This window comes from Heterocephalus glaber, unplaced genomic scaffold (assembly GCF_053883595.1).
Source record: "Heterocephalus glaber isolate CG9 unplaced genomic scaffold, H.glaber_assembly_v1.0 deba00001452, whole genome shotgun sequence".
Classification (NCBI taxonomy): domain Eukaryota; kingdom Metazoa; phylum Chordata; class Mammalia; order Rodentia; family Bathyergidae; genus Heterocephalus; species Heterocephalus glaber.
In genome coordinates, this window is record NW_028258302.1 from 3,270,641 (window position 1) to 3,281,994 (window position 11,354).

The 11,354-nt window shown below is 48.2% G+C and overlaps 1 protein-coding gene across 1 annotated transcript; it reads left to right on the top strand.

The window, feature by feature from the left end:
* The first annotated feature begins 468 nt into the window (after positions 1 to 468).
* Positions 469 to 1,760, top strand: Cited4 (Cbp/p300 interacting transactivator with ED-rich tail 4). Its single transcript, XM_004871791.4, has 2 exons — positions 469 to 545; positions 667 to 1,760. Exon 2 carries the CDS (start codon positions 755 to 757, stop codon positions 1,304 to 1,306), a length of 552 nt encoding a protein of 183 aa, XP_004871848.1. The 5' UTR covers positions 469 to 545; positions 667 to 754; the 3' UTR covers positions 1,307 to 1,760.
* Positions 1,761 to 11,354: the final 9,594 nt, after the last annotated feature.

Genomic DNA, 11,354 nt, shown 5'->3' on the forward strand with positions numbered 1-11,354 from the left:
GGGAGCCAGAGAGGGAGCAACTGACTCTCTGGAAACTATGAGAACAGAGAGCTGACCTCCCAGGGGACCCTGCACTGCTGAGGTGCTCCGTGCACTGTGTAGAGGCCGCAATCATAAGGCCTGGGTTCGAGTCTGACTTTGGTCAAGGCTTTGAGGTGTATTTCTAGGAAACCTCTTCCGCTCCTGAGGCTCCGTATCCATCTGGAATACCAAGAGGTTAGGGGGGTCTGAGATCCTTGCCCCACTTGCATCTCACTTTCTGGTATATTCATGCTCTGGCCTACTCTAGCCTCGAATCTAAGACCCTCAGAGCCAGACAACCCCAATGTCTCATCGCAGCAGTCAGCCACGGGCAGCGCCTGGGCACAAGGGGCGGGACTCCGAGGGAGGGCGGGGCTTAGGTCCAGGTGGGGGTGCTCTCCCCGCCCAAAAGCCATTCATCCAGCCAATGAGAGCCAGGAGGCAGGGTATCCCCGCCTGTAGTATAAAGAACTCGGTCGACCAACGAACGCTGCTGCGCAGGTCTTGGAGCCCAGCTTGCTAAGGTGCGTGGCAGTTTTACGGTCCGCAGAGTGCGCAGCAGCGCGAAACGCGGCGCTCGGATTGTACTGGGCTGGGCAGGGGAAAGGGTCAGATTCAGTTTTCCTTTGCCTGGCTGAACTGCAGGAACCTCACGGTGCCCGGGTTTCCAGCCTCGGGAGCATCTGGCCTGGGCTCGGGATAGCCCGCCCGCGCTGACCGTCCGTCCGCTGCCATGGCCGACCACCTGATGCTGGCCGAGAGCTACCACCTGGTGCAGAGATCGCCTCCTTGCGCTCCCGCCCACAGCCCTCACGCGCTCCGGACTCTGCAGCCGTACGCGGACCCGGGCCTGGACAGCGGGCTGCGGTCGCAGGGGCCTCCACTGGGACCGCCGCCTCCCCCACCCGGAGCCCTGGCGTACGGGGCTTTCGGGCCCTCGTTCTCTTTTCAGCCCTTTCCCGCGGGGCCGCCGCCCGCCGCCGGCAGCGCGCACCTGCAGCCGGTGGCAACTCTGTACCCCGGTCGCCAGACCGCACCCCCGGGCGCCTCCGGAGTCCCCCCAGGCCTGCAGCCCGCATCCGCTGCCCTGGCCCCACCGCCCACCACGCACGCCCTGGGCAGCATGGACGTCGAACTCATCGACGAGGAGGCGCTGACGTCGCTGGAACTCGAGCTCGGGCTGCACCGCGTGCGCGAGCTTCCTGAGCTCTTCCTGGGCCAGAGCGAGTTCGACTGCTTCTCGGACCTAGGGTCGGCGCCGCCCGCGGGCTCTGTGAGCTGCTAAGCGCGACCCAGCACCCTAGTGGAGAAACGGGCCTGAGTGCCCACCGGACTCCGCAGGCGGCGATGCGGCCCCGCACGCACCCTCTGTGAGGTTGGAGGCCGCGGTGTGCGCGAAACCCCGCCACGGGCGAGAGGCCGGGCTTGCCTCGAGGCCCTGCCCACCGCAGGACGAGTTTGACTTCACTGCTCTGACCTGAGCCTCAGCGGTAATGTGAAGGAGACTTGCGACTCGACATTCTTAGCTTCTCGGCCCCGTCTCTTTCCTTCCCTTCTCCAGTCCCCCATCTGAGCCATTACAGGCCTCTGCCTGATGCCCCCACTGCCACCATCCTTGAGCCCCAGCCCTTGCTGGGGTCTGGCCTGGGGAGGGAAAGATGTACAGTCCTGACCCCTGCGAAGTGCAGCAGTGCCTTATCTGGCCTCCAAAACCAAAATAAAACTGGGTCACTCTGCAATCTTGAGTTTTCATTTCCTTATCACCCCAATTCTCAACTATATTTAGCTTCCACTGTTCCGAGGCTGTTGAAGACTCGGTGGGATGAGTGCCACAGTCCCCAGCAGTGCCCAGGACAGGAAACTGACAGTTTCTTTCGAAAATATCTTGTGAGTTGGGCAATTATACTGTCACAACCTGGAAGGCAGAGGCTGTGGCTGGGTGGTAGCATAAGCAGTGGACTTCCCAGCTCCTAGAGTGGGGAGAGCTGGGGGTACCAAAGATTCAAACAGCTTGGCTCTGGCCCCAGACTCCCTTGTCCGGTCACCATCTTTTCAGACTGCTGAGGCTATTTCCTTAGAGAGAGACAGGGACTAGATTTTGTGATGCCTTTAGCATGGTGCCAGACTCCTAAGCAACCTCAAAAATGATAGTGGTGATTATTCTGCAAATTGGTACTAGCCTTATTCCAGGCCATGGGCTAGTGTGGCACAGTCCCTCATGGAATCACAGTCCAGGTGACAGACCTGGAAATAACCAATCTTGGAACAAGGAAGAGTGCTGAGGTCCGGAAAACAGGTGGACTGGCCAAGCCGGCAAGCCCAGAGGAGGGAGCAGTTCAGCTGGCTGGGGCAGGGGTCACTCAGCCTTCAGGGAGGTGGACATCTCATGTAAGAGCATCCTGGGAGGAGGAGTTTGTTTTTAGGGGTTGAAAAAGAACTCGTGAAAGGCAGGGACTTGTACTAGTGCAGGGACTATAATGGGAAGGCATGTGTGTCTAGAAGGGAGAGAAAGGTCTAACAGCTTTATAATTTTGTGAGGTCAGCACAGTCTTTCCACAGATGAGGGCTGCGGACCTTGCCCAAGGTTGGCAGGATTTGGCCTGAGTCTTGATCACCAGTATGAGTTCCTGGCCCCCCACTGCTGACTGTTTCTAGAAAGACCTTCAGGTGTGTGGGAGGAAGGCAAGAAGACAGAAGGCAGAAGAAGGCCCAGTCAGAGCTCCTGCAGTGTTAGAATGGGACAGTGGGGCGTTCTCTAGGAGATGCTGGATTCCAGAGATTAGAGAGGATCAAAGGGCTGAGGCCTTCTGTCCCCAGTGCTTGGGCTTTGTCTTAGTGCCCAAGTTGCTTGTTGACGGGACCCCAGCAGCCTCCAAATTCTCCCTAGACTTCTGGGGAGGGACTGCCCTGAGCTCTGGGCTCAGAGATGCCAGTGTTTACTCCAGTTGTGTCCCAGGACCCCAGAACAGAGACACAAACCAAGGGGCTGAACTGGAACAGGATGGTTTGGTCCTGGGCTGAACACTGTCTTCAGTCCCTTCTCCCCAGTCCTCAGTTTCTCCACCGGTAAAATAAGGCTAATATCCCTGCCCTGCTACTTTACAAGGCAATAAGCCTCAACATAAGTGAGGAATGATTTATAACCAGTTGGTAAACTCAAATGCTCTCTATATGGAGGGGATTACAATGGAAACCCAACACTTGCTATTTTCCAGAATTAAAGCAGGGATGGAAGAAGGAATCTAGCTGCTGAACCCCACCATCCCTCCAAGAGGCACTCTGGACAAGCTGGACAGCAAACAGTAGACAGAAAAGATAAGGCTGGCAAAAGCACCACTTGGATCCCCAAATCCCTGACACAGGAGGATTCTGACTCCACTATTTGGAGCAGAGGAGAGAGACCTGTGAAAAGAGGGGTGGACTTGCAGTCTGACAGCCTTAGGGTCCAGTTCCAGCAGTGCTCCTACTACTGCCTGTCCTCAAGCCAGTCCTCATCATCCGAGCCTTTGTTCATATGTGAACACCACAGTTCTGACAAGTGTCTCTCACCTCTCTCAAGTGCTGCCCCTTGATCCTGAACATTTCACTCTCATGCCTGGGCTGGCTCTTTGGAGTCAGGAGTCAAGCTCCCTAAAGCCTGGGAATGGAGCCATGGTACATACAAGGAAAATTTCCATCTTTAAAAAAATTTTTCTGTATGTATTTGACTGGCTTTCATAACTAATCTCTTCATTTTCTTCTGCAAGATAAGTGGAACTTCTCTCAAACTCATCTGAAAAATGGGAACGTTAATAGATTATAGAGCTGCTGTGGAGATCAAATAAGTTAATCCAGGTAAAGTGTCTGAAACAGTAGAGTTTGTAGTTAGCGCTAATATCCCTGAACCCTGGCTTTTGGAACTCTGTCTTAGAGTTTTTAAGAAGGCTGTGTCTTAACCAGCTATTATTTCGATAGTGATACTGTTACAGGTTGGGTCTCCCAAGAAGCAGACTCTGAGACAGGGTTCAGTTTGCAAGAGGGTTATTAGGGAGCTGCGTTGCAGAAGGGAGAGGGGAAGCAGAAGCTACAAAGCAGCCCGAACAAGAGCCCTGGCTAGAATGGCCCTTCAGAGTCATCTTGAGCTAGGCCATTATAACATACTCCTTTGTATTCCTGCCCCAATCAGTCATCCAATACGGGTCACCCAGGGACCATGATCATGGGCATCAGAGGCATGAGTGTGGGCGGAGTAACTCTCCCCAGCTGGGCCCACCCCTGGATCTGCTGCCAGGGGAAGGCAGTCTGCCCACAGTGCTCCCAGCAGAGATGGCAATGATTTCATGGGAGAGGGCTCTGGGCAGTACATCACTATGTTCCCACAAACACTGGGGTGGGGACAAGGGTGAGGTGACGTAGAATGCTAACAACTCCCTCCTCCAATTTATGCTCCAGCTGTCACATCTGCCTCACCTTAGTCTCAAACTAGCACCTTCCCTATTAGAGAATGGGGGGAGGAGTTTTGAAAATACTTCAACCTCATAGGGTTGATGGGTACATGGTAGATCTCACCAGCTGAACACTGCCATCGCTGTTGTCAGCCTTCCAGCTCAGCTAAGTGCGCAGCAGTCATTTATTCAATAAATTAATGAACAGTCTGATCGTAGTCTTTTCCCAGGCAGTTTAAGAGGTTTAGCTGCTTACTGAGTAATCCTTTTGAGTTCCTTAATCCACCCTTGCCTAACTTTTTATGCCACTCTGCTATTAGAAGTGCTGGGTCAGGATTAGTGTCAACTGGAAGACCAAGTCGATACATGCAGAGTGCCTACTGTGTGCAGGTATGATGGGAACTAGCAGGCAGGGCCCACCAGGTGCCCTTTCTCTTCCATCCTCTCCTTCACTCACCACTCCGCCTGCAAATAGGACTTTGAGTAGTTTATCCCCATTCCAGAGGTCAGAGAACTGGGGCACAGAGAGTGAATTACACTCTCTCACCCTATGTATCCATGTCCCTTCCCCAGGCTGGGTCTGGCCGAGGACCTGAGTCTGAGCAAACAAGAGCAAGGTCAGCTGAGGCTGAAGAGATCCTGGGGGTGAAGTTCACACTGGAGCTAGGAGCTCTGAGTTCTAGTCCCAGCTCAACTGTGAACTTGTAACCATAGGCTCCACACTGAGCTCTGCTGGATGAGGACAACATTCCCGGCCCCTCCTATCTCACAGGCACTGGGTGGATGCGAAGATGGTCTGTGGAAGGAGAGGGAAGTGTAGTGCTTCCTTACCAGGGTGGTGGGCCAGCAGTGGGGGGCAGTGAGCTTCGTTCTCACTTTCTCTTTCAGCCATCACAACTGCAAGAGGGAGGCAGAGTTATTGCCATCCTTCTAGGCAGCCAGGGCTCAGAGAGATTAAGTAACCTATTGAACAACACCTAGCCAGGGGAAGGGACCGTTAGACACGTGGTAAACCACACAAGGCTTTTGGAAAAAGGTTGCTCTTATTTGGGGCACGCGTGCACGTGTGTGTGTGTGTGTGTGTGTGTGTGTGTTCCATAAGCATCAAGTCCTTGGAGCAGAGGTGTGGCCAGGGAGGGAGCAGAGAGGTCAACACAACTCACTGTATGGTGGTCTCCAGAGGGATTCATTCCTATCCTGGGCCTCTTCCAGTGAGTGGCTCAGGCTTGGGATTTTGCCGTCAAATGGCCACATCCAGATGGCAAGATGCTCCCCCTGGCCACCTTGGCCTACTTGATTCCAACAGAGGAGATGAGCCAATCATTATTGTTTTTTTTCTTTTTAATAAACACATTCATTGTTTCTAGTAAAAAAAAAATATATACCTGAGGTTAAATAATTTCCAAACAATTTAGGAAGCATAAAGTGAAAAGACAGAGGCTCTCAAAGCTTTTCCTTCACATGTACATATGGTACACACTATGCTAGATATATATTGCATATGTATACATAATATACATTTTTACATGAATGAAATAAATTTTGATTTTCTTTAATTGCATTTTCCTCTTAATATGTTTTGGAAATATTCCCATATCAGTAAGTATGACTCTACCTCATTCTTTTTTTTTTTTGGTACCAGGGATCAAACTCGGGTCCTTGCGCTTGCGCAGCATGTGGTGAAACCACTGAGCTAAATCCCTGGCCCCTACCTCATTCTTTTTAATGATGCCATTATGCATAATCTATTTAACTACCCTCTACAGATGGAAATTCAGCCTGTTTCCTGAATTTCAGTTACAAATAATGCTACAAGGAGATCCTTGTGTATTTACCCTTGAACGCTTGTGGGAATCTCTGTAGAATGAATTCCAAGAAGGGGAATTACTAGGTCTGAAGATATAAGCAAATAGAATTATGATAGCTATTGCCAAGTAATTCCCAAAGTGACTAATCACATCTACCTCCATGCCAGCTTTGTTGGAGAATTCCTGTTGGCTCACACTTGCCTACTCTGGACATTAACAGTAGCTTAAATAGGGCTGGGGATTTAGCTCAGTGGTTCTGCTGCCTGCCTCGAAAACGCAAGGTCCTGAGTTTGATTCTCAGTACCAAAAAAAAATTATGGTGTCAACAGTAGCTTAAATGTTTGCCTAAGTGGATAAATAGAGTTGTTTAATTTCAATTTATTTGGTTACCAATAAAGGTATTGTATACCTGTGTATCTTTTTCTATGAATTGTCTGTTTGTACCCTTGCCTGTTTCTTCTTTTTTTTTTTTTCAGTACTGGGGATCGAACTCGGGTCTTTGAGCTTGTGAGCCAGGCAGCGGAACCATTGAGCTAAATCCCCAGCCCAGCCTCTGTTTCTACTGTGTTGTTTGTCTTTTTCTTAATAATTTAGAAGAGCTCTTTATATATTATAAAGTGTTAGTTGCTTAGCTTTGTTATATGCTATCTTTTGCCCTTTGGAAACTATTAATTTTATGTCATCAATTTTTTATGTCTCTATTAAGAGCCTCTATAAGGACAAGGATGGGGGCTGGCTTTCCTCAGAGATCATCTTAGACATCTGTGGGTTTGTGCTGCTGCCCTGACTTGATGCTCAGAGAACAGCATGGATATGTTAGCAGCCAGGGCTAAGAGATAAGCCCAGGTCTTCGTGTAATACAGACTTGGCTCCAAATTACAGGTAGGACATTTGGCAAACCCACTTCACTCTAATCCTCTGTTTTTGTTTTTCTTTTCAATCTAAATGACATTCAAATACATATACACCTAATGGAGGGGATTAAAAGAGTTGCTGGCTGACCTGCTCTCAGCACAGTGGTAAGTTGACACGTGGTACGTTCCCCTTAAGTGATAACTGTTTCCCGCTCAGTACAATAGGTGCTGAGTAAGCAGGCTGTTTATGTGTCCAGAGAACAGGCTGGGAAAAGAATATTGCTGTCTATGCCTTCCAGGACTCTGACCCCCGCTCCTGGAAAAGGTTGTGGTTTGGGTAAGTGTGCTGTTGTCCTGTATGTGATTCAAAATAAAATAATACTAAACAGTATAATGAGTGGAAGGAAGCCCAAATTCTTCATTTTTTTTCCTATGGCTTTTTAAATGGTAGTGCTTTACCTTCTTTTCCTCCTCCTTTGCTTCTTTATGTCAAAGTCTTTCAAACTTGCAGCTCATACCCTAAACAAGCCATCTGTTTATTAGGTTATCCAGTACTAATTCAGTACTATCTCATAAGACCCTCAATAACCCAACTTAATCACATTATTATGCCAGGTTTTATAGAGCTGAAGTGACTTACTACCATAGAGCTAGTAATTTATTGAGTTAGAACCTTAAATGTGCTTAGTATAATACCTACGCTGTACATAGTAAAAGAAATGCCAAGCGTTAGCTCAGCTGCTATAACAAAAAGAATCAGGAAAACTTTAAGTGGTTTAAACAGTACAAAATATTTATTTTCAGTTCTACCCAGGCAATCAGACTCAGGTTGCTTCCTTCTTATTGCTGTGCTGTTCATGACCTCTCAACCTCATGAGCAAAGGTGGCTGCTCAAAGTTCGAGTCAGCCTTTTCTTTTTTATCTCTGTCTGCAAAGTGGAAGCTGGAACACAGACACTTCCACATTCAGCTCTCAGGAAGAAGAGGGTAAGGAAATAAGCACACCCAATGTTTTAAAATCCAGCATCACATACCACGGGACTACATTGAATTACATGACCACACTTAGCTGCAAGGGAGGCTGGGAGATAGAGTTTCTAGCTGGCAACTATGTTCATCAATAACTCAGGTATTATGGAAGGGGGGGGAGGACAAATTTGGTGGATAACCAATATCTTCCAGCATAGCAATTGTTAATAAATAGTGGCTCAGTTGAGATTAGAACTCAAGCTTCCTATGCCCCAGGGTGCTTGGTGGGCTGGGGAAGATTTCAGAGGCCTGAGTCCTGTATAATGTTAGAATTTATTAGACTTGGTATCAGCCAGCCATCACTATTGAATGCCCACCTTGAGCTACTTACTTCCCTTCTTTAAGTCTCAGTTTTCTTGTCCATAAAATGGGGATAATTAGGGAACTTGTCAATAAGTTGCTGCTGTGAAAGCATGGACTATAATTTGTGACAATACTAGGTGCTCACATAGTGGACTAGATAGGGTAGAACACATGAAAAAAAGAAATTCCAAGGGAGGCAACAATCCTTGCACAGACCAAGTAGCATGGATGAATAAAGCTTGGCTGGGAAGGTAGTGAGCCCAGAGTCGTTAGCTTGTAGGGAAGGCGATCAGAGGCACAAGGAATATCCTTGGAGTAGGCAATGGCCAAAGAGGGACGACCCCTGAGTGGCAGGCTGAGAAGCTGGAATTTATGGGGAGCCATGGAAGATATGAACAGGGTGAGAGGAAAGTTTTCTTCTTTCCCTTTTTTGTGGAAAGATCACTCTGCTATGGGTAAAGAGAATTTGACGGAGGTACATGGAGAAATAGGGACCCTGAAGAAGACTGTCACGTTGACTTAAATAGTGATAAGAGCCGGAGATTCAGCTCAGTGGTTCTGCTGCCTGCCTTGCAAGCACAAGACCCCAAGTTCAATCCCCAGAACCAAAAAAAAAAAAAAAAATAGTTATGAGAGGCCTAGGACAAGTGGAAACAGAGTGTGATAGATGAGAGGAATCGTAAAGACACAGATGTAAAATTACTTAAGAGAGATTGTGGGATGAAAAAGCACAGAATACAATGTATGGGCGGGGATTTAGCTCAGTGGTTCCACCTCCTGCCTTGCAAGTGCAAGGTCCCGAGTTCAATCCCTGGTACAAAAAAAAAAAAAATAGTACTAACAATGTCTTACGTAAGCAAAAGTCTTTGCGGAATAAAAGACTCTATATCTAGATTACTCAGGATTAGTGTGTGGTTTTATGTAACAAAATAATAGTACCTTGAATACAAGGAACCAGAAAGATGGTCTAAGACTGGTGGAGTTATCTGAAGTGTCATATCCAGGCCCCGTCATCTTATTGCTTTGCCATTCATGAGTCTGACCTCATGATTCAAAAAGGCTGTTTCAGCTTCTATATCAACATCCCAGCCAGAAAAATGGAGAAAAGGGAAAGACAAAGGCACTTTGTGGAAGTTGCCCTCAATCACACACACAAAATAAAATGTTCAAAATATGGTGGGGGGGGGGCATGGATCTAAGGAGAATTTGGATATTCTGCTACTTAGAAAGATGAAAATGGCCGGGGGTGTAGCTCAGCAGCACTGCACCTGCCTTGCAGGCGAAAGGTCCTGAATTCAATCCCCAGTAGAAAAAAAAAAAGAAAGATGGAAATGGATCCTGCAATCTCAATAATGCCTTCTCAGCTGTAGTGGAGGCAACAGGAAAGAGAGGAACCAAAAATTATTCTTGGGTTTGGCTTGGGGGACCAGAAGACTCTTCCTTGGAGCGGCACCTAGGAGGAAGTACAAGTCACAGGGAGTAGGATAAGATCAGAATGAACATGCTAGGTCAACTGGGGTTGAGATCTAGGAGGTAGAGGGCCAGGCAAAGGGTCCAGGGCTCAGAAGTGGGTCTAGAGTGACAATGAACATGTTTTGGAGTTATTAGCACACTCATGGTTGCCATAGAAATGCCAAGGCAGAGTGGTCAAAACAGGAGGCCAATGACCAGATCTTGGAGGAGCACAGACATGGCGGAGAAGGCAGGGACAGAGAATGAGAAGAAAGGAGCAGTTGAGGAGGCAGGAGGAAGAGGAGCAGACCCCCAGGTGTCACTGGGCCCACCATCTGCTTCCCAAAGGAAGGTCTAGTTGGGCTGAGACATCAGGTAAAATGAGGGCTGAATGGAGGTCCTTCAATGTAGCGACCAGGAAAGCAATGAACAAGTTTGCCAGAGCAGTTTTACAGCAGAGAGATGGAAGTCAGGCTGCTGTGGGTCCACAGAAAAAAAGGACAAAGAGGAAACAGGATTGGCAGGGTAGTCTTAAGACTGTCTGTCTTAAGAAATCTTTTGGGACCTAAATGTTTTTCTGAGTCAAATGTCCTATGTCTGGAGCTCCTTCACTGTCTTTTGTTTTGATTTGTCTGCTTTTGAAGGTGCTTTCAAGCACATGCACTACACTAGGCTATACCCTCAGTATCTTCAGTGGGGTTTTTTTACTGGACCTAAAAGTATTTGAAAAGCTCTACCCATGGGTTTGGCCAGATGGCACTTGCTATGGGGCACAACATCCCCCTTTGCTTTAGAGTTTCCCCCTATCTTAGATGAGACTTTTGAGTAGAGGAAAATAAATGGTAATTTCAGTTTAAATCCTGGCTCTGTAACTTACTGGCTGTTTGACTTTGAGCAAGTCTTCTCACACACAAGAGCCTGTTCCCTTATTAGCAAACAGGATGATATTCTTGTGGACAGGGCTGGAGCTTTGGAGCAGGAGAAAGGGTTCATCCCAGAGATCAACCATGAAGGGAGCCTGGGTCTGCAGAGGAACTAGAGAGAAGTAGCTTTGGGATCAGGAAAGTCGGGTTCAGATTTTGCAAATGAGGGAACTGAGGTTCACAGAAAAATAGAAATGATTTTCCCAAATCTGACAGTTAAACTGGAATGCCAACTTGATTGGCTTGAGAGCTGCTTAAGGGATTAGTAGAGCACGTTTCTGGGTGTGTCAGGGTGGGTCATGGAAGCATGACCTTTGGTACTATTTCTGGCCCCTTCCTCTCTGGCGTTCTTTCCCTGGCCACCATAAAGTAAGCAGCTTTGATTTACCACATCCTTCCACCACAATGCTCTTGCACTGGAGCCATTGACTGAAACTGACCATTTGACCATTGACTGAAACTCCTGAAACCATGAGCCAAAATTAAACCTCTTCTCCCTTAGGTTGTGGGTGTCAGGTATTTTGTCCCAGCAATGGGAAAA

What these genes read in the sequence shown, in the direction of transcription:
- Cited4 (XM_004871791.4), top strand. Translation starts at nt 755, where the DNA reads ATGGCCGACCACCTGATGCTGGCCGAGAGCTACCACCTGGTGCAGAGA.